The sequence below is a fragment of the Trichogramma pretiosum genome, unplaced genomic scaffold (genome assembly GCF_000599845.2).
Source record: "Trichogramma pretiosum strain Unisexual culture from Peru unplaced genomic scaffold, Tpre_2.0 scaffold103, whole genome shotgun sequence".
Lineage (NCBI taxonomy): Eukaryota > Metazoa > Arthropoda > Insecta > Hymenoptera > Trichogrammatidae > Trichogramma > Trichogramma pretiosum.
Window position 1 is genome coordinate 329,783 of NW_019640788.1, and position 18,663 is coordinate 348,445.

Below are 18,663 nucleotides of genomic sequence, written 5' to 3' on the forward strand. Positions count from 1 at the left end.
TTAGGGCTTTGACGAATTAATCTTACTTAAGCCAAGGCAAAAGGTATACGTATAGGACATGCTGAGAGCGAAGCAGTAGCAAAATATATGCGCGTGTGCGTGTGTATATGTGCAGCCGACGTAGCGCCGCTGACGCCGCTACGGCCGCCACCCGCCACTCGCTGTACTGACGCGCAATGATGTACAGTTATTTTCAAATCCCAGCAGGCAGATTAGCCACGCGCGATGCTAACTATAACTCATCTTTCTCTTGGGACTCGAAATCAGTTGTAGATTATCGCACGCGCAGCATTTCGATGATTAAATAGCTCATATCGAGACGGAAAAAAGTAACAATAACAACCTGGCAGCGGGGTGATCATTCAAACGATGTATTCACGCTTGTAATTGAAATTTAATTGTATTTTGTTCTCTGATTCACGGTAGCATACATGTACATACCAAAAACTAATAAGTTTGGAAAAAGCACATACAGCAGAGAATTTTTCTCACTGCGCAGAGAAGAGCAAATCATAGAATCTCATATTGTTTGCATAATCAATGCAATTGCTCTCGCAATGTGAAAAGTTTCCACACCTGATATCTATACCTGAGCTGAAGCACGAGAAGAGCGAACTTTTCAGATACCTCATATTTAGAGCAATTTTTCCTTTTTTTATACGCTTCTCCTTTTTTTATCGAAAAACTGCCTGACCTGAATACTCAAACGCGTGCTCATATAAACGTAAAACACAGAGGCTTGACCACACCGGTAACAGCACCAGCAGTAGCAGCACCTATATACCCATGAGACTCACTGGGAATTATCGCAATAGTCGAGGGGGTTATGTCGCACAATAGCCTCGGCAAAACCATGTGAATTATGAATGCCGTTTGACTTGGTGCCAGATGTGTAAATAGGTGTGTGTGTGTGGGTGTTCTCCTATATAAGCATGACTTATACACACGCGCCGCATGCAGTCGAAGCGAGCTTCGATGGCTTTTTCGATGGGCACTCTTGAAAAATTTCACGATGTAGCCTACATTTTTGGTGATATTATATAACGGATTTTTGATTTTTTAAATTCCTTTCTCATCTGTTTTTTCTACTCGTGTGCAACGCTTATCTATTGTCTTTTACCTTAAAAAAGGATGCAAAGAGATGACCCGTGCACGCGTCTGAACTTTGTAGGATCTATAAAAAATTGCAGGCAAGTTATTTAATTTAGCGTCAAATACATAAGGACGACTTTTTATAAAACTGCTTTCTCGCTAAATGTCCGAAAATAAAAAGAGCGTAAAGTATTCGAGGAAAATGTTTCAAATGTAATTTTTTCAAATTAGACTGCATCGTTTAATGAGAAAACTGCTTGAGAATCTTTTTTTTGCTCCTCGTGGAAGACTGCAACATTTATAAAAAAGCTTATTATAATTTCATCTTTGAGTTTTTCTGTTGATTTTTCAGAAAAGGTTCACTTGCTTATATAGATATCCTGAATATAGATATACGGTCAATGCTTCAGATTGACCTAGATAAATCTAAAAAATGTTTACCTTGAACACAGGAACAGAGTAAGAGTTTCATATTCTTGTGTGAGTCGTGTCCCTTTTTTTCAACTTTACTGGTACCTTATTCCTAAATGAGAAAAATAAAGATAAAAAAATAAATAAAAAAATAAAACACTCTTGACTGATTATTGCAAATGAAGGGACGTCTAGGGCTGCGCGTCTGCAACGTTGCCGTCTCGTAGCTGAGAAAAATAAAATAAACAAGCATCATTTTTTATTAGCTCAAACGTTGGATCTTCCTCTTTGCGCTTCCGCGATTTTACCCTTTATTAAAAGCAAGCAGGCTCTGTATTTGCAAAAAAGAGAAGGAAGAGAGAAAAAGAGAGAGAATGAGACAGGGGAGGGGGAGAGAGAAAGATAGAGAGTGAAAGAAAAAAGCGAGAGAGGAAAAAAGTCATAGAGTAAAAAAGCTATGAAAGCACGCGAGGCAGCTAAGAAATTAGCCTGAAATATTTCCCTCGGAATTTTCTCATAAATTAAACTTTGTCGTGACGCTTGTACAGCTCTTTATATTCACACACGTATATATTATATGCACAAACGCTTGAGCTTGAGTGAATTTTTCTCGAAGCATGAACCGCTTTTTTATCGCGACGTTGTAAATAAAAAAACTCAAACTAGGTATATACAGAGACGAAGTACAAGCGTTTATGGGTCAGGATCAGTAGCAGTGATGTGCACAACGCCCGTCCACGATACACGCGCGTCCCCTCATTCGATGATGCGCGTAATATAAACGTCAGAATTTCAGTTTAGAATTACCTCGTTTCGTGCGCAGCGCAAATGTTTTGGCTTTGATCTCGAGCAAAATTGATCTTTTCATTCGGTGAGTTGCAGGAGAAGCCGAGAAGAAAATCGCCTCGTGTCTGTTCGTGATTCTTTAAGGTAAAAAATTTTCTTAATGGAACGGTTTATGAATTTTTTGTGAGCACGTCGATGTCGACGACGGGCTACGATGAGTACAACTACCACTTGAGCTTCTTTTGATCAAGAAAAAAATACACCCACGCACCTTTCAACGACTCTCTTATTAGGCTCAAGCAATTAATCGGGTTAAAAGGCTGTAATTTATATTTCAAGAGATTTGAGAAGTTATTACGTTGTATAGAAATAGAGAGAAGGGGCCCTTCTTAAGTGAATTTTCCGATAAATCTCGTCCGACGTCGATGAAATTGAGGGAAAAAACCTGGCAGGGTTCGCGCACTTTTTCTCTACACTATGAATGGAACTTTTCAAAAATTCATTCGATTGCAAGTCAAATGCGAAATGAAGAATCGTTTTAATTAAAAACGCTAAAAGCTTTTTCGACAAACTCTGGGAAGATTTTCCGCTAGCTCGTGATTCTACTTAAAAAACTCGAGATCTTGGAGAGAGAGAAAGAGGGGGAGGAGGAAGGGGGGGGGGAAGGAATGAGAGAAGGAGAGGGTAAATTAAAGTTGCACTAATAACACAAACGTAAATACTCAGCAATATTCGGGCAAACAAAACAAGCGGAGTGATCGGCGTTACGTAGCAGAGCTGCAACTCTTGGGAGCTCATTGCAAAATTTCAGGATAATAGACTGCTGTCAGCGTCTAGCTCTCACTTGTCCGTATCTCGCACACCGACAATATAGTAACGAGTGCTCAGGTGCCAGCGTTAACGACGTCGGGGGCTTTTCGCGACAGGTATTTACCAGAGAGCAAGAGATAGTGAGAGAAAGAAGATCTTCTAAAGCGACCGGACAACAACGTGGATGATAATGTTGCTGATGCTATAGTCGAGATGTAAAACGCACGTATACATCGGATGATTCGATAATATTTATAGAGATTTGCTGAATGGAGTGATAGTCTAAATGCCAAATCTTTCTTGGCTTTTTTCGTCGTATTCATGTATGCTTAGGGAGTTTGTTTCTTTCTCCCTCCTCTGTTCTTTGATCTAGTGCGGTTAAAGGTGGTGGGTGAGGTAGATCGTTATTTCCACCGTTTAGATGATTTGCTAAGATTAGAAGATTCTCTGAGGGAGATGGTGAAATAACATTGAGTGTTATTCCCCGGGTGATTAATTATATACTTTCTCTCTCTTTACTCTAACTATTTGTTTGTTCAATTCTGGAGTAACTTAAGCAAAAGACAAACGATCCCACCTGATAGTAATTATTATTAGAACGTTAAATCGCATAACGAAAATAGAGAACATTAAAGAAATGTACAATTTGAACGTAACTATAATGCAGCATGTAAAATGAACGCTTATCTCACCTGACTACAGAATTCTAGTTTCCGCGTTCCTCAGCTTTATTTATGAGCCTCGATCTGTCATGATTAATCATACTCAGTGATTTATTGTGCGCACACATACGAAATAGATACGCCATTTGTAAGAGATTATTTCCGTGTTAGTGACTCGAATATAATCACTCTGCAAACAAATCAGTTGTTGATTTTCTGGAGAATGAAATATTATTTATTTTCTCTTTTCATTTCTCTCTCCTTCGTCTCTCCCTCTCTCTTTCGTCTTACTTTTTTATAAGACCTTGATCGAGTGTACGTTGTAGTAAACTGATTTGCCATTGAACTGAACGGACGATAAAGGAAATTTCTCTTACGAGTTTTATAGGAAAGAAAAAGTTGATAAGTATAGAAAATAGAAGCGGCAGTTGTGTAACGATAGCTCGTTGAGGGTTGGTTGTTTTCTACTTGCTGACGATACACATCCGGCGAAAGAAGAGTCCCCTCCCCCCCTCTTTCTTCCAAATAGACAAAAGATAAACTGTTGAAGCTTCGACGTTGTTCTTTACTTAGAGAAGGGCTTGTTTACATAGACAGGCACACATTCACATACAAACTTGCAGCGCTCCGTACAGAATCTTATATCAATTCTACGCTTTACTTTTCTCGATCCTAAAACTACACGTTGAAAAGGAATTCGCACAATAGTGATTCTGTATTTTAGTTTAGAATCACAATTTTCAAAGTAAAAATAATCATATTTTAGGGTTCATTCCATAGCAAGATCTCTCATGTAACGCGACAAAAACCAAGATTACGACCATCCAAAGATTTTCTAAAATTCTGTGAAATAATATAAACTGAGAAAACATTACTATCTTGTTTTCAATCCCAAAGTTGTGTATAAAAAAAAAGAAAGAAAAAGATTCACTTGGGAGATCGAGAAAAAACACCCAGGCACGCGTACATGTTTGTAGGCACGCAAACACCCGATAGACTGCCATTTTCACCAACTCCTCCCCGTTTTTCCCCGACTTTCTTACAAAGAAACTGCATCAACGTGCGCGTTTGTCTGCAGTCTCCAAACACACACGCGCTCACCAACACGCACACGTAAAGAAACACACATGCAGCAAATATGTATTTTTCATGGATTTTTCAATCTCTCGCGCTTAATCCGCCAAATGGATCTCGATTTTGTGTATATGTGTGCTTGCGTGTGTATCTTTTTCCATTCAAGAGTTGCTGGTAACAGTAACAGTTGTAGCTCAACGTAGCGAGTGGAGCTTTTTGACTCCAGTCTATATAATATAACTGACGTTTTAGCCGAGGCGCTATACGAGTCAATATTGGAAGCCGAACGATGAAACGAAGATAGCGCACATCTATAGCGCTCGTATATGGATAGAGGGAGTGAGAGTGAGGACCGACATAGGGAAGGTTCTCGATGCAATCTTGATATTGAATCTTGTCATCTATGAGATTTTAGCTCGTTTCCCCTTCTATTATTAGACGAGAAAAAAGGTCCAAGACTCTCTTGAATAAAGTTTTTTTCCTATATACGACTAGTTTTTCCGGCTAGTTAAACTCTCTATGAGTATACTTGAAAGAAGTACGAGTCGTGGAGTATTTCTTGGGATTTAAAATTTCTTCGAATCCATTATCGCATACTAATGTGAAGACTCAGTAAAGTAGTAAAGACGTGCTTTAGTCAGCCGTAAGCTTCAAATGAATCATACTTTTTTCCGGAAACGTTTTAAAGATTTTACCAATTAAAAATATCTTAAATTATAAACGAGCGATTTTCGAGCGATAAGAAAATATGCACAAGCGCGCGTATTTATTCAAATATAATAAACGTTCGTATATAGCTATAGTCGCGCATCTAGATGGCAGAATAAAATGCACTTAGTGAGTTGCAAAGTTAGATGATAGTAATAACGAGGGGCTCGCTAATGTCTGCCTACAAAGTGTGTCTACGCAGTGGCTGTTCTCGCTCTACTACTGACGCTCGGGTGCGGTGCAGTCTGTGTGTCGGGGCGCAAGCACGATCTAAAGAGGGAATACGTTCAAGCTAGAGTAAACTTTTGGGCAACGCTTAAACTTAGCTTTAACCAGCCGCACACGCGCGCGTATACACGTACAAACACGTACAGCTTTCTCGTACGCGTATTATAGACACACGCGCGCGTAGCACACGCCAGACGCGGGTGAACGTCGTTTGCTCTTGCCGAGTAAGGGAGAGAGCGAGAGCGAAAGAGAGAGAGAGAGACGAAAAAAATCACGTTATAGAGTTGATGCAGAAAATTTCATTGGGAGGGAAAATTCGTTGGGAAAATATAGATGGTAAAAGTTTTTCCTTACGCCACCGTGTGGCTGAAAATACTACGTGATCAATGGTATTATTCTAATGAGATGGCGGTGTATGCTTAATTGAATCTTATAGTGCCAGAGTAGTTATCGTTGCTAGAAAAAATGAGTTAGTCATTAGGGTCACACGCACGCACACGTAATTTTAATCGAATAAAGAATCACAGCTAGCGAAAGAAAAGAGAGCAACAGCGAAAACTTTTTGTTGCCAAAATTAAGTCCGGTCATTTTTTGCTTACTCAGGAGTAAAATCAACGGTTTCCAGCTTTGGATTCGAATGAAAATGGAAAAAAAATTACTAATTAGTAAGCTGAGGTTTTACATGTCAAAGGTTCATTTCCAAATGAACAGTTGATTACATCTGCAAATAAAGCTGAACCGAAAGCTATTTATTTTTAAATTATAACTGGTTACACCAACAAAACGAAACATGTTCAATTCTATGTATTATTTTATTAATTAGAAATCGAATAAGCCAATTTAATATCAGTAATAATTTTGTATATAATTTAAATTTTATATTTAATAGTTGGCACGTGTTATGATTTAGTAATTCAACTTTAGTATTTTAATTTCTCTCAATAAACTTTATTACTTTAATAATATGATAAATAAACATACCATTTAACTTTTTGGTCTTCTTAGTGTTAATACAAATATAATGTATGTCAACTAGAAATATTCTTAGGGTGGTTGTTAATCTTGCACTTGTGTCAATCTGACTCTTTTCGTGCTTTAATATATTATGTATATTATGTATTAAAGTCGCTTTACTATTATCTGTAATTTTTTAAAAGATTCAAAATTACTCTATTATATTCCTTGACCCGTTTGCACAATTTTGCGTGAAGTTCAAGGATTTAAATATTTTTAATGTATTGAACCGCTGTTTATGCCTAAATCACGTTTGTGTAAGCCGCTTGGTTTTAAGGTTTTTGAATATGGTTGTTCTGGTATTAAATTTGATCTCTGAATCGATTCCTTGAGCCATGATAAGCAGAGGCTATTCTATGTCCATGTATGATCATAATGGTCGTATTTAATGGTATTCATAATTATATAAAAATAAATCAGAAACAATAAAAAAATTTAATTTATTGCTTAAACTGATTGACCTGCTGGTACAGTTATTTTAAATTAACAAATAACACGGCTAATCATGAACACTATGAAAATCGAATTTGAAAATTGAATGTGAAAATGTAAAATCATACGTAAACATTTCCAGCAAACAATAACTTGATTAGCTGAAACGTTGATATGCGCCGAAAATCAAATTCAAAATGAGCGTGTTTTCCTGTAGTACGTCGGTTTATACATAAAAATATTTATTTTGTTTTATATATAATATTCCTTTTGATAATATTTCTTGTGTATGTATATAAAAATAATAAAAAATAATGTTGCAAGTATTGAAAGTACAAGCTATTGGAACATTTAAAACAAAAACAAAACAAGCTGATGCTTTTAGCGTAAGAATATTTTTTTGTTCAAAAGCTCTCGCTCGCGAGCTTTAAAAATACGCACATAATAAATATTATTTTTTTACGAAAAAATATATACAAAAGAGTGTATTCAGAACAGCGCTGACACTAGGGAACCTGTTCAATGATTTAAAAATTGTATGGAAGTAACAATTACGATTAATCGACGTAATAAAACTAAACATTTTTTTTTTTTTTAATTATATATGATGATAAATTAGTATCTGATAAAAAAAGCTTTCCAATTCGCTAAAAAAGCCAATTGGTCAATGATCATTTAATGATCAAGTACATAATAGGTTCTTCTATTGATACTACTTTTGATACCTGGATGATCTTATTTCAAATTGTTACAGCAACTGTGCAGTCTGTTGTCTAGAAAATAGGTACAAGTATGTTTATAAAAAGCAAATAGAAAAACTAATCACGGATTTGTATCCTTAAACAAAACCACATCTAACAGGAGTACCAAAAGCGCATTAAAAAATACTATTCATCGTGCATGCTCAGACATATAAAAGAAAAAAATAAACACAAATATGAATTTCTGTGCAGTGGCGCTCGTAAAACAACACTCTCAACTTATAGCGCACTCTACTATTATTGCCGTATACATGAACAAAGTCAGCTTTGCTAAAATCGAATTCCTTGCTTTTTTTTCTTTTCCTCGGAAATTTTCAATGCACTTGAAGAGTGCCAGTGGCTCGCATTACGCCTCCACCTCCCGTGAGTTTGCCCAAACCGTAACTTTTCCAAAGAAGACTTCATGCTCGCGTTTACATTCACGACGCACCAGGAGGAGTAATAAGCTCCTACATGTGTGTATACGTGTGTGTTCTAGCACCAGCCCCAGTGCCATCTTGGAAATTCAAATGTGCCAGGACGAAATTTCCTTGAGTGCACGCCGACTGGACTTTTCAAGCGGTGGAGACGACGGTGGCCGCGAGCGTGCTTTGGCTCGTTAAAGCTCATACATAGGGCAAACTTCGCGATTATGTATATAGGTGAGCCATGTACATTTGGCATGCATGTGGCCATTTCTAAGCATCGGCCGTAGAGTCGATTCACTCGGATGGTAAAATCGCTCTCGACATAGCACAAGCTATGATTTATACTTCAAATTCTCTGAGAGGCTCTTTTAAATACGCTATTGAACCGCCTTTTGGGCGTTGAATCGAGGTACTTTTTCGGTATTTAATATGATATGTGGAAAAAGTATTCAAATTTCAATAAATTTATCGTAAGAACGTTCACTGATCGAAATGTACATAATAATACAGTGTCACTTTTGAGACCCGATATATATTTTTTTATAAATTTTTCATATAAATTTGTGAGTTACAAATAAAGAGAATATTGTTTTATCAAAGTTCAGCTTGAGTACGTAAAAAAATTTTATAAAAGGCGTAATATTTCAAATGTTACACATGATTCGAAAAAAACATCAAAATATTTAAAACCATCAACTTATTACATGCGCAATCCGTAAGCGTATAAGAGTAAATAAAAAAAATCTAGACATATTATATGCGCTGAAATAGTCTAGGTAGGTAAAATAAGATTGCATTTTAAATCGAGAAATACACAAGTAAAGAAAATCGGGCGAGAGAAAAAGTTGGTGAAAAACGAGGAGATTTTCGAAGGAAATAATTCTTTGCATAATAACGAAAATCGAGACTCGCGCGCGCATGACAGACACCTCGGAGAATTAATCACTATAAAGCGCGGGCGGGCGCTACGACCTATAAGCATTCGAGCGCGAACGTTTCCGCACCCCCAAGTTTCTCTCACTCTCTACTTTCCAATAATCGTAGACGACGCGCGCGATGTTCGCAGTTCAGAGCGCTTGAAATTATACGTGTCTGGATATATTCGAGTTCCTTTTCAGAGAGAGCGAGAACGAGAGAGGGAGAGAGAGCTGCAGTGCAGCAGCAGCAGCAGCAACAGCGGCAGCCTATCGGCGGTAATGGAAAAGTATAAAACCGATGCGCGCGCGCGCGTGCTCGCAAGGGGCCATAGGTAGGGTAATCGGCAATCATCGAACGAGCGATTGTGAAGTATTCCAACACGAACACGTTTATCGATCGTTTATACAACACAAACACCCACACATATACTATGCAGAGAAGAGCCAGTCGAGGCTTAATTGCGTCGCATTAATTATGACGCGTCGCTCGCTTTCGCATGCACGAGAAGCATTGATTACCGGACGCACGCGCTATCTCCGTTTCTCGAGGATTATCTTTGTTTTCGAGAGCGCCAACTGCGTGATGCGCGTGAGGAAGGATAAAATCGTGCGCGCTAGTGTGTGCAGTGTACGCGCGTAGGTGTGTAGGGCTTTTGGAAGATCGACGGAGAGGGTTCGAGCTTAATTGCGTATATACATATATATACGCCGGAACAAGCTCCATCGAGTTTCGATTGTTTTTGCGCACTCGCGTTAATACGCGCTTGAATTTTCGCGGATAATAGCCGTTGCGAGGGATTATATATAACGAGCAACTCTATCTGCACTTATATTAGATTTGGGCCAGAACGACGTTTATCGTCTAAAGGCTTTTGAGAGCGAGATGAAATTTTCTATCTGTACAAATTATAAGTTAGCAGCACGCCCGGAGGACGGCCGCCGAAGCGGTAAACGATGATCGAAGAGCGTCAATAGAAGCAATGGCAGGATAGTAACGGGTCGTACGATCAATTTTCGATGAGTCTCTCTCTCGCTCTCTCTCTCGCTCTGCCATAGTCAGAGGCTGGGATTTCGATTCGTTGATGCAAAGACATGTGTTACGGGACGATGCACGTGCCCCCGTTGAATGAATGCATGGTCGAGTGAATTTTACATTCGACGGCTATGCTATACACGTAAAATGAATGGGAGCGTGTTCTGAGTTGCAAATGAAGAGGCCTCGAGGCACAAATGAATAATTTCTTTCGGCCACGGTTGCTCTTGCACTTCTTCGGACTTGAATAAGAAAATACAATGGCACCAAAATATTGTTCTTTTATTCTTAACTGCATTTATGTAGCTAAATCAAAATTTTAAAGCAAATATTATTGCATTTACCTGGCATGAATTTTATTGCGTCACATTTATTACTATCATAGGATGACCACCAAAGTGGATTTGAATTACTTACACATGATATATCCAATTAGTTTTCCTTTACCACTTGTAGATTCTCGCCATCTAGTGGTGGAAACTTAAAGTGGTATTTTCACATAATATATTTTTAATGTAATTGTAAAAGAAAAATAGCCAAAAACAAGTCAATTCTTTTCTTTAACCCATGCTCGAAAGTACGTACTTTCATCTTCGAATTCGGGGATGAAAGTAACACTTTTTCATAAAACATAAAAAATTTAACAGTACCGTAATTTAGCGTACTCATTCCATTACATTCAATTTCAATCCAAAGTGCAAAACTTTACTGATGTTAGTTGTTCATTTTGTGATTAAAAACAAGGTGTAAGAGAACAAAACTAGTCAAATTTTGTTACTTTTTATCATGTATTTTAATAAACTCTACAATTATAAAGGTAAATTTTTAAGCGAGTAACTAACTATAACACGCATGATCATTAGGAATTTATTAAAATCCAAATACATTTAAAACATATATAAGAGAAAAACGCAAAAGGAAAAAGTATGGTACTAATACTTTTATCCATATACTTTACGGACTCGTAATTTGTACAATATTTATATCATAGTTATCTATGTATCATTTACAATTATTAAGTAATTATATTAGTCCTTTACTAATAAACATTACTGACGATATTTGAAGCAAAGCCCGCTGTCGACCAGCAGCCCTCGCTGCGTTCGGGCCGCAAATGTCGGCGAGCTTTGCCATATAAGTGTATATTGACGAGTAACAATTTTTTAATTAAACTATTTCATAACTATTTTAATCAAACGTATTTTCAAGCGGGGATAAAGAAAAATCGTATACGCAACGCGGGACAAAAGTCCTACGCCTGTCTCTGCGAGCATGCACCCTCGGCTTCGCCTCGGGGGGCGAAGTCGACTTTCGTCCCTTGTCCCGACCTTGTCTCAACCTCACAGGGAGCGAAGTTCGACTTTTGTCCCTTGTCACGTAATATACTATTAAAACATTCAAATGGTAATTTTATGGTTATTGAATTATTTTTAATATCAAACATTTCTAAAAAGCTTGTTACGCTCCTACCCCCCTATCGTATCAAGGTAGTGGTATTATTGTTTGTAGTCATATTGTCGGTTCAGTGGAGGCCTAGACGTACATGGTTAGTTCTTTTAAACTAAATGGACTATGTTATATATTGTAACGCGGAATTATAATTCGCGCGTTAAGTCGTGAGCGCGGATTTGAATTTACAGAAAAGTAACTTGCGCGGCTCGTCGTACAGTAAGTACGACGAGCAGACGATAATAAATAATCGAGGGACCTACGATCGATCGTCGTAGCGCGTGAACCCTCACTTCGTGTCCAAGCGTCAAACTGTGTTTGTGAACTTTGCGTGCGAGCGAACCAACGCGGATCCACCTCGAGCGACGACCCTGTGCGAGTGGATCCTACAGACGACTTTGTCAGCGACGAGTAAGCGACCGAGTATCTATTGTATTCATTGCGAGCGTGCGTGCGGCCCTAATTTAATCGAATTATTACTAATTAATTTTCATGCGAATAAATCGCTTTATTTCATTTTATTAATTCGCGACTGATTATTTATTTCGTGTTGCCTATTTCAACCCATTTCAGCAAGGCGATTACTCGACGAGCAACGGCTCGTCGAGCATCTGTACGCGGGATCATCACTAGAGCTCGTCGAAGCAAGGTATCGACGAGTTGTATTGTGCAACGCGGGTTTACGATTATATTCTCGTGTGGCACGAGCTAGCCGGCTCTTCTGCAAGGCATTCCCCGTTACAATATTTAATTACTGTTTTCTTTAGTTTAAATAATAAAATTTTGCTTTATTAATTAACTTTCCACGACTAGTCATTCCACAGACTAGCCTCTGAGTACGTATATGCGTTACGACTTATTTTTGTAGCTTACGTGGGCAATTCCATGGCCCCACGAAGAACCCCGTAACTGAGTGTACGTATATGTGTTTGTGTATGCGTATGCATGCACCGGCTGCAGCAGCAGATATATAGAGTTTCGCTGGGCTAGGAAATATCGAGATAATGGGACCAGGCTTATGCTATCACAAAACCAGTTGGTTAGTATCCTATAGGTTGGCAAGAGAGAGAATGAAAGAGAAAGAGGCGTAACACGACACTTGCGCTCTATGGCTTAACTTTCATAATACCAGAGGGTTATATGCCACTACTGTTTATATATAGTAAGATAGAGAGAGAGGGAGAGAGAGAGAGAGAGAGAAGTGATACGGCAGATACCGACTTGGGATAATTTGCATATCGTCGTGTTGCGGTGTTAGCTTCGTTTTTTTCCTTCCGCTTCTTTTTACTATAGCTCTGGTTATATATACTTGTAATTTTAAAGACTGGTGTACGTTTTTACGCCTTTGCAGAACTATATAGGAAGACCGTCTGGCTCTTTTTTATATACATGCATGTGCTCGCCCGCCCGCCACCCTCGCAAGTTTGGCTCGTTATATTTACGCGCCGCTGCTTCGTTACGTCGAGAGGATTCTTCAGAGAATTTGCCTGTGCGAGAAAAGATGCGCGTGCGTGCGATCTTCTTCTCTCCTCTCGTCGATCTCTTTCTTTCTTTCTTCGTCCCTCTGTTAAATACGCAATTTCACGTACAATTTTTTTCACCTAAACGAATATAAAGGTACTCAAATTAAGAGACCTTCAAATTTTCGATGAATATTCTTTTTTATTAAAAATTTTCTGTTAAATTCACCGAGCTTATCCTCTCAAAAAAAAACGTTGTTTGGTCTGCCGTATCATCCATTAGTTTTGAAAGCTATGATCAAATTACACAGAAAATATACATATAACGGGCGCGTGCGTCGATACCAATATATATGAATATATATATCCCTCCCCTCAACACGTTTATATATTTTCGTATTTTTTTTTTTTTTTTTCAAATTCTCTTTACTCGCGTGCACGCATATTGAAAAGCTACTGGCTGAACTTTTGAAGCTCAAAATTCTTTTTCATTTCGCAGAGCGATGCAACCCTTTGTTCTCGGACTGAAACGCAACGCTAATATATAGCCAACCTAACGCGCGTCGGCGAAAGAGAGAGTCGAATCAGTCGATTCGTCATTGAAAATAATTCCAAATACTCGGGGGGTGCGCGCGCGCGCGTATATATTATATTATACGGCTATGGGTAGAAGCTCGCGTGTCCGGGTTATTATATACATATACGGCATATATACATACGATATGCCGCGTGTGCAGGTCAAATATGCGGGTAATCCGTACGCGGGCGCGCACGGCTACGGTCCATACCGTAACAGTATTAGCATCATTCGAATTTCCAATTCGTACCACGTAGATTCGTATCTTCAACAGTACAGTAGTGCGCGCGGTGGGAGGTGTATTCGTACGAGTACTCTGCCGCGTAACATATTGGCGAACCCGTGCGCATGTAAATTTCTATATGGGCCCGCCCGCTCGTACGTGTGTATGCGTTCAGTAGCAGCAGCAGCAGCAGCGAATCGTGCCTCGCCAGCTTACGATTACATTTATACGTGTGTACGTAATGTCCTTTCATGCGCGGTATGCATATTATAACTTTCAATCAAATCTCTGGAACAAATATGAATTAATTCGGACTCTTTGTGTCAGCGCACGTTCGTACGTTCAGTGCGCGCGTCGATGCAACTGCTGCGGGGTTTTGATGGAAAAAAAATTCTAAACTCATCATCTCGTGATCTCGCATCGAAAAATATTAATGCTGACCAGCTGTAGCGTCTTTAAAAATTTTTTTTTTTTAAATATAAGGCAACTTCTGCTTCATTGAAGTTCTTTGAGCACAAGTTTCTCAAAGTTAGGGTTGTTAATATCATTACAAATTCTCCCTCTCTCCCCTCTCTTTCTATGTTTGGTTTGATGTGCTCCTTTTTTTCTACGCTCGTCATCTTAACATCTTATTCCATAATAGCTCGAGTTAACTTTTTCAGCTGCGGAACCAGCAGCTGTATAGTGGCGTCGCCAACGTTGCCCTCTGATTATAGTCCCTCTCTGCCGAACTTTTCCAACGTCAAAGTATTATCGGCTCTGCACTATATAGTTCATGTATTAAACATACTTTGGCCACTGCAGGCTACCCTCTCTATCTCTCTATGTATATAGATAGATAGACAGATATATACATCTCTCTCTGTATGTATGTATAAGTACGCAAGCGTGTGCCCGTAGGGATTAAAGCAGAGTGAGAATTATCAGAAAGAATGTTATATATGAGAGTTGGAAACATTTTTATTGAATAGCACCAATACTGTAGCTGTTCTACTGCTCTCCGTCTCTCTCTCTCTCTCCCTCCCTCCCTAGGCTTATTAATGTATCGGCGCTGCAGCACGTGAACTTTATCTGTCCTTTTTGTACTTTCCCCTAAGGCTCGAGAGCTTAATGAGAGTTACGATAAAAGTTAGCGCGCGCGTGCCTACAGTAGGAGGTGCGTAAGCGAGTAGGAAGACGAAATAATTAGGTGGACCAAAAAAAAGAAGGAGAACGTAATTTCGTGATTCAGTTTGAATTTATACGTAACGTACGGCGACCATGTTGGGTTGATCCGTTTTTTCTTCTCTTTTTTTTTTTGCACAAAAGTTCTTTTCTGGATCGGTCATAATTTAAAGAACCTAAACAAATTCAATCGGTAATCGATCCAGCAAGAATGTGTACTGCAGCAACATAACCTGCCTCTTTCCTTCGGCCCTTAGAACTTTTCTCATCAATACGTTACCAAAGCATACCATCTCATCTGGCATCGCTGTACTGCGGCGAAAGAATTCACATCAAAAGAAAACCTACATCTTGATTCGAAATACCTCGGAGCTAGCTCTTGCTCCAGGAAAAAAAGAAGGAGATTCGATGCCAAGCGCGCAGGGCTCAAAGACAACCGCAACAGTTGCAAAAGACGAAATGATCGAAGTTTCCTTGAAGCGCTGATTACAAGCGATACTCTCGATAAAAAATAAAAAAAGTCTCCACACAAAGATGAAAGAAGGACGAACCTAAAATAATAAAAAAATTTGGGAAACCTCACGCATTCGAATTAGAACGTATAATTGTTACACGAATTCGCAAAAATCGCGACTAATTTGCACTGAAATTGTTGTCTTCCGTCACAATTAGAAGCCGGGCGCACACGCGCATCTACATATTTAATTAACTCCACACTTTCGAGTCGAGCGCAAGATACACACTCGACTACATGTGCGCATGACGCATAAAGCACGATACATTACGTGTGCACGTAGAATGTCTTCGGCCTCACGCACTCACATTATTGTGTATATAATTGCACACATGCCTTCATCACCTTTGCGTGAATTATGCCATGCTGCTCGCGCGCGCGCGCGCAGGGTTGACGACGAGACGTGCGAGCCACGCATGGAATTAGCGCGTATAGCGCGCGCACACACACACACTCGGCGCGCGAGAGAGTAAAATCGGATGCGAGCGGAATGCGCCTCTTACTTCGCAAGTGTAAATAGCCTTCGAGCTACCTCGCGACGATCGTAAAATATAGGTACAGAATAAATGTTACGCGAATCCTGATACTCGACGCAACCACGAACTACTCTTTCCGATATTGAATGCTCATTCGGAATTTCGTGCGCGCACTTCTGCGTGAAAAACCTTCGTAAAAAAGCGAGCATGAATTATCCTTTATAAACAGTTATAATAAAGCCGACGCACACGTACCCACGGTTTAATAATAATGAATATGCATGAGGCTGCGAGTGCGCATGGTTGTGCGCGTGTGTGTATAGAGCTAGTCAAGGAATGTTGTTGTAAGGAATTTTGAGATTGCTTTTCGACTATGTCTATTCTGCACCCGCGCGCAGCCTGATGCCGTCGCTGCTGCTCCTGCATTATGATTTGCTGAGCGAAAAAGGTCCACTCAAAGCAATACGCAAGCCTCAAAACATATCTATAGCACACAACAGGTTCTCCTCGACTCTCGAGTATTCGAAATATTTTTTAATAACTTGGATCATCTTGTTTACATTTTGATACTTCGTGGAAAATTTATATTTGCAGTAAATTAAACGGAAAAATAACAGGGAGAAAATTTTGAGGCATTGAAGTGTTCTTAACAAGGGGTCTAGCTGTCATCCGTCTCTGAGGTCTTATTCCTTGCCAAATATCACACGTGACAGTAAAATGGAGGAGTAAAAAACTGCCAACTTTGCACTGTTAAAAATCTCTTCTTGTCGAATAAGTCAGATCGAAGAATTTACATGTAAGAAAATGTTTTTTTGGACACAAAGTTAATGAAGCAGGGACGAACTGTATCAAGACAAAGATAAATTTCAAGTTGAAATTTGCCAAGATAATGGAAGGCACACTCGTTGCTGCAGAAATAAAAACATAAAGTCAAAGAGAAAGATGAGAATAATCGTTTAGCACACAATACTCGTAATACGCACTCTCCCAACACGAAATGGATTCAAATATCATCATCAACCTCCCTCCACTCTCTCTCTCTCTCTCTCTCTCTCTCGCTCCTTCTCTCCCTTTCTTTCTTCTCTCTTTCTCTTTCGTTCTCTCTCCAATTTACCCGTATCCACGAGTTTCAAGTCAATAGAAGTCGTTCAAATCTTGACTCTAAAACTTTTTGCTTGCGCTTCGAAAAGTGTGTTTACTCTTCGCTCTCCTCTCTTTTCTCTCTTACAAGATGTAACGAAGAAATATATATATATATATATACAAAATCAATTTCTCGTCGCCTTTTTTATTATACCTCAGCGAACGAGTACATTCATTTTACTTCATGGTTCCCTTGATCATCGCCTATCATCAGCGGAAGTCTCGATTTATTCGCAAGGAATCGGAAGCTGCGCGATACGCGCGTGCAAGCGCAAGTCAATATCGGAAAAAGACGATTTCCTTAATGAGCCGAGTTGAGAAACTACGCAGGGGTGGCGTTCTGAGGCTTCCCCGTCGATATGATTAAAGAGTTGATGTACTTGTGTATTATAAATTGACAAGATGCTATATCTGTGGGCGTAATAATAACAATATCAATAATAGTTGTAATTATAGTAGTGATAATAATTTTCTCCCCTCTCTGCTTGCAGGAAACGGAAATTTAGATCTGTTCGATAGCGAAAGCGGCCCCGATCTCACGCTGTCGCCTCAAACTTTTACCTCGACGGCGGAAGCCTTCATTAATGACAATAGCGACAGCCTTGGCGTGCCTGGCGACAACGACACTGGTGAGTTGCAGTTTTTCCTTTCATTTTTTTTGTTTTTAAATACACATTTTCATTGTTTCAAATATAAATAAAAACTTTATCGTCCCGTAGCCAAACTACTATGTTGAAAAACCTTATATTTAATGCAGAATTAATACAAAATCAGATATAAAAATTAAAGTATATGTTGTAAAGTACATGTTCTTATTAATTTTACCTAAATAGCTCTGAAAGAAATGTTTAGCTAAAAATGTCTGAAAATAATGCCACGCTATATTATATTATAGTATTATTGACAATTGATTATTGTGTAACTTCTTATCATATGATAACTTCATAGCTCCGTGAAAAAATCGTATTACTAGCACGTTGCTCTTATTCCGAAATAAGGGTCACAACTATATAATAAAAGGGGAGGGGGGCAGTTAACTAGTTTCTGCCACTAGATGGCGAACTCCTTGAACTTTAAATCTGCAAGTAGAAAAATTAAAAATGCTTGTATAAACACTGAAAAATGCTTGCAAAAACTGAAAATCGATCAATAATTGAAATGTAGTCCATGTATGCAAGTTGTACCTAGGTTACACCAGTGCTGTATATACACATAAAAAGCACGAAGCATTATAAAGTTAAAGTTGTGCTTGCGCGCGAGAAATTTTGCAGCAGCGCCACCCATGACAAATGCCTCCCGGGCGCAGCAACCGCGGCGACGAC

General features: G+C 39.0%; 1 protein-coding gene across 1 annotated transcript in view; it reads left to right on the plus strand.

The window, feature by feature from the left end:
• Window positions 1-18,663, plus strand: part of LOC106653824 — a gene marked incomplete at its 5' end in the record, with an annotated part of 166,017 nt that overhangs the window by 71,300 nt on the left and 76,054 nt on the right. The window contains one exon of the mRNA XM_014373403.2: window positions 17,833-17,970. Within this exon, the coding sequence (XP_014228889.2) occupies window positions 17,833-17,970 (138 nt within the window). The remainder of the gene's footprint in view (window positions 1-17,832; window positions 17,971-18,663) is intronic.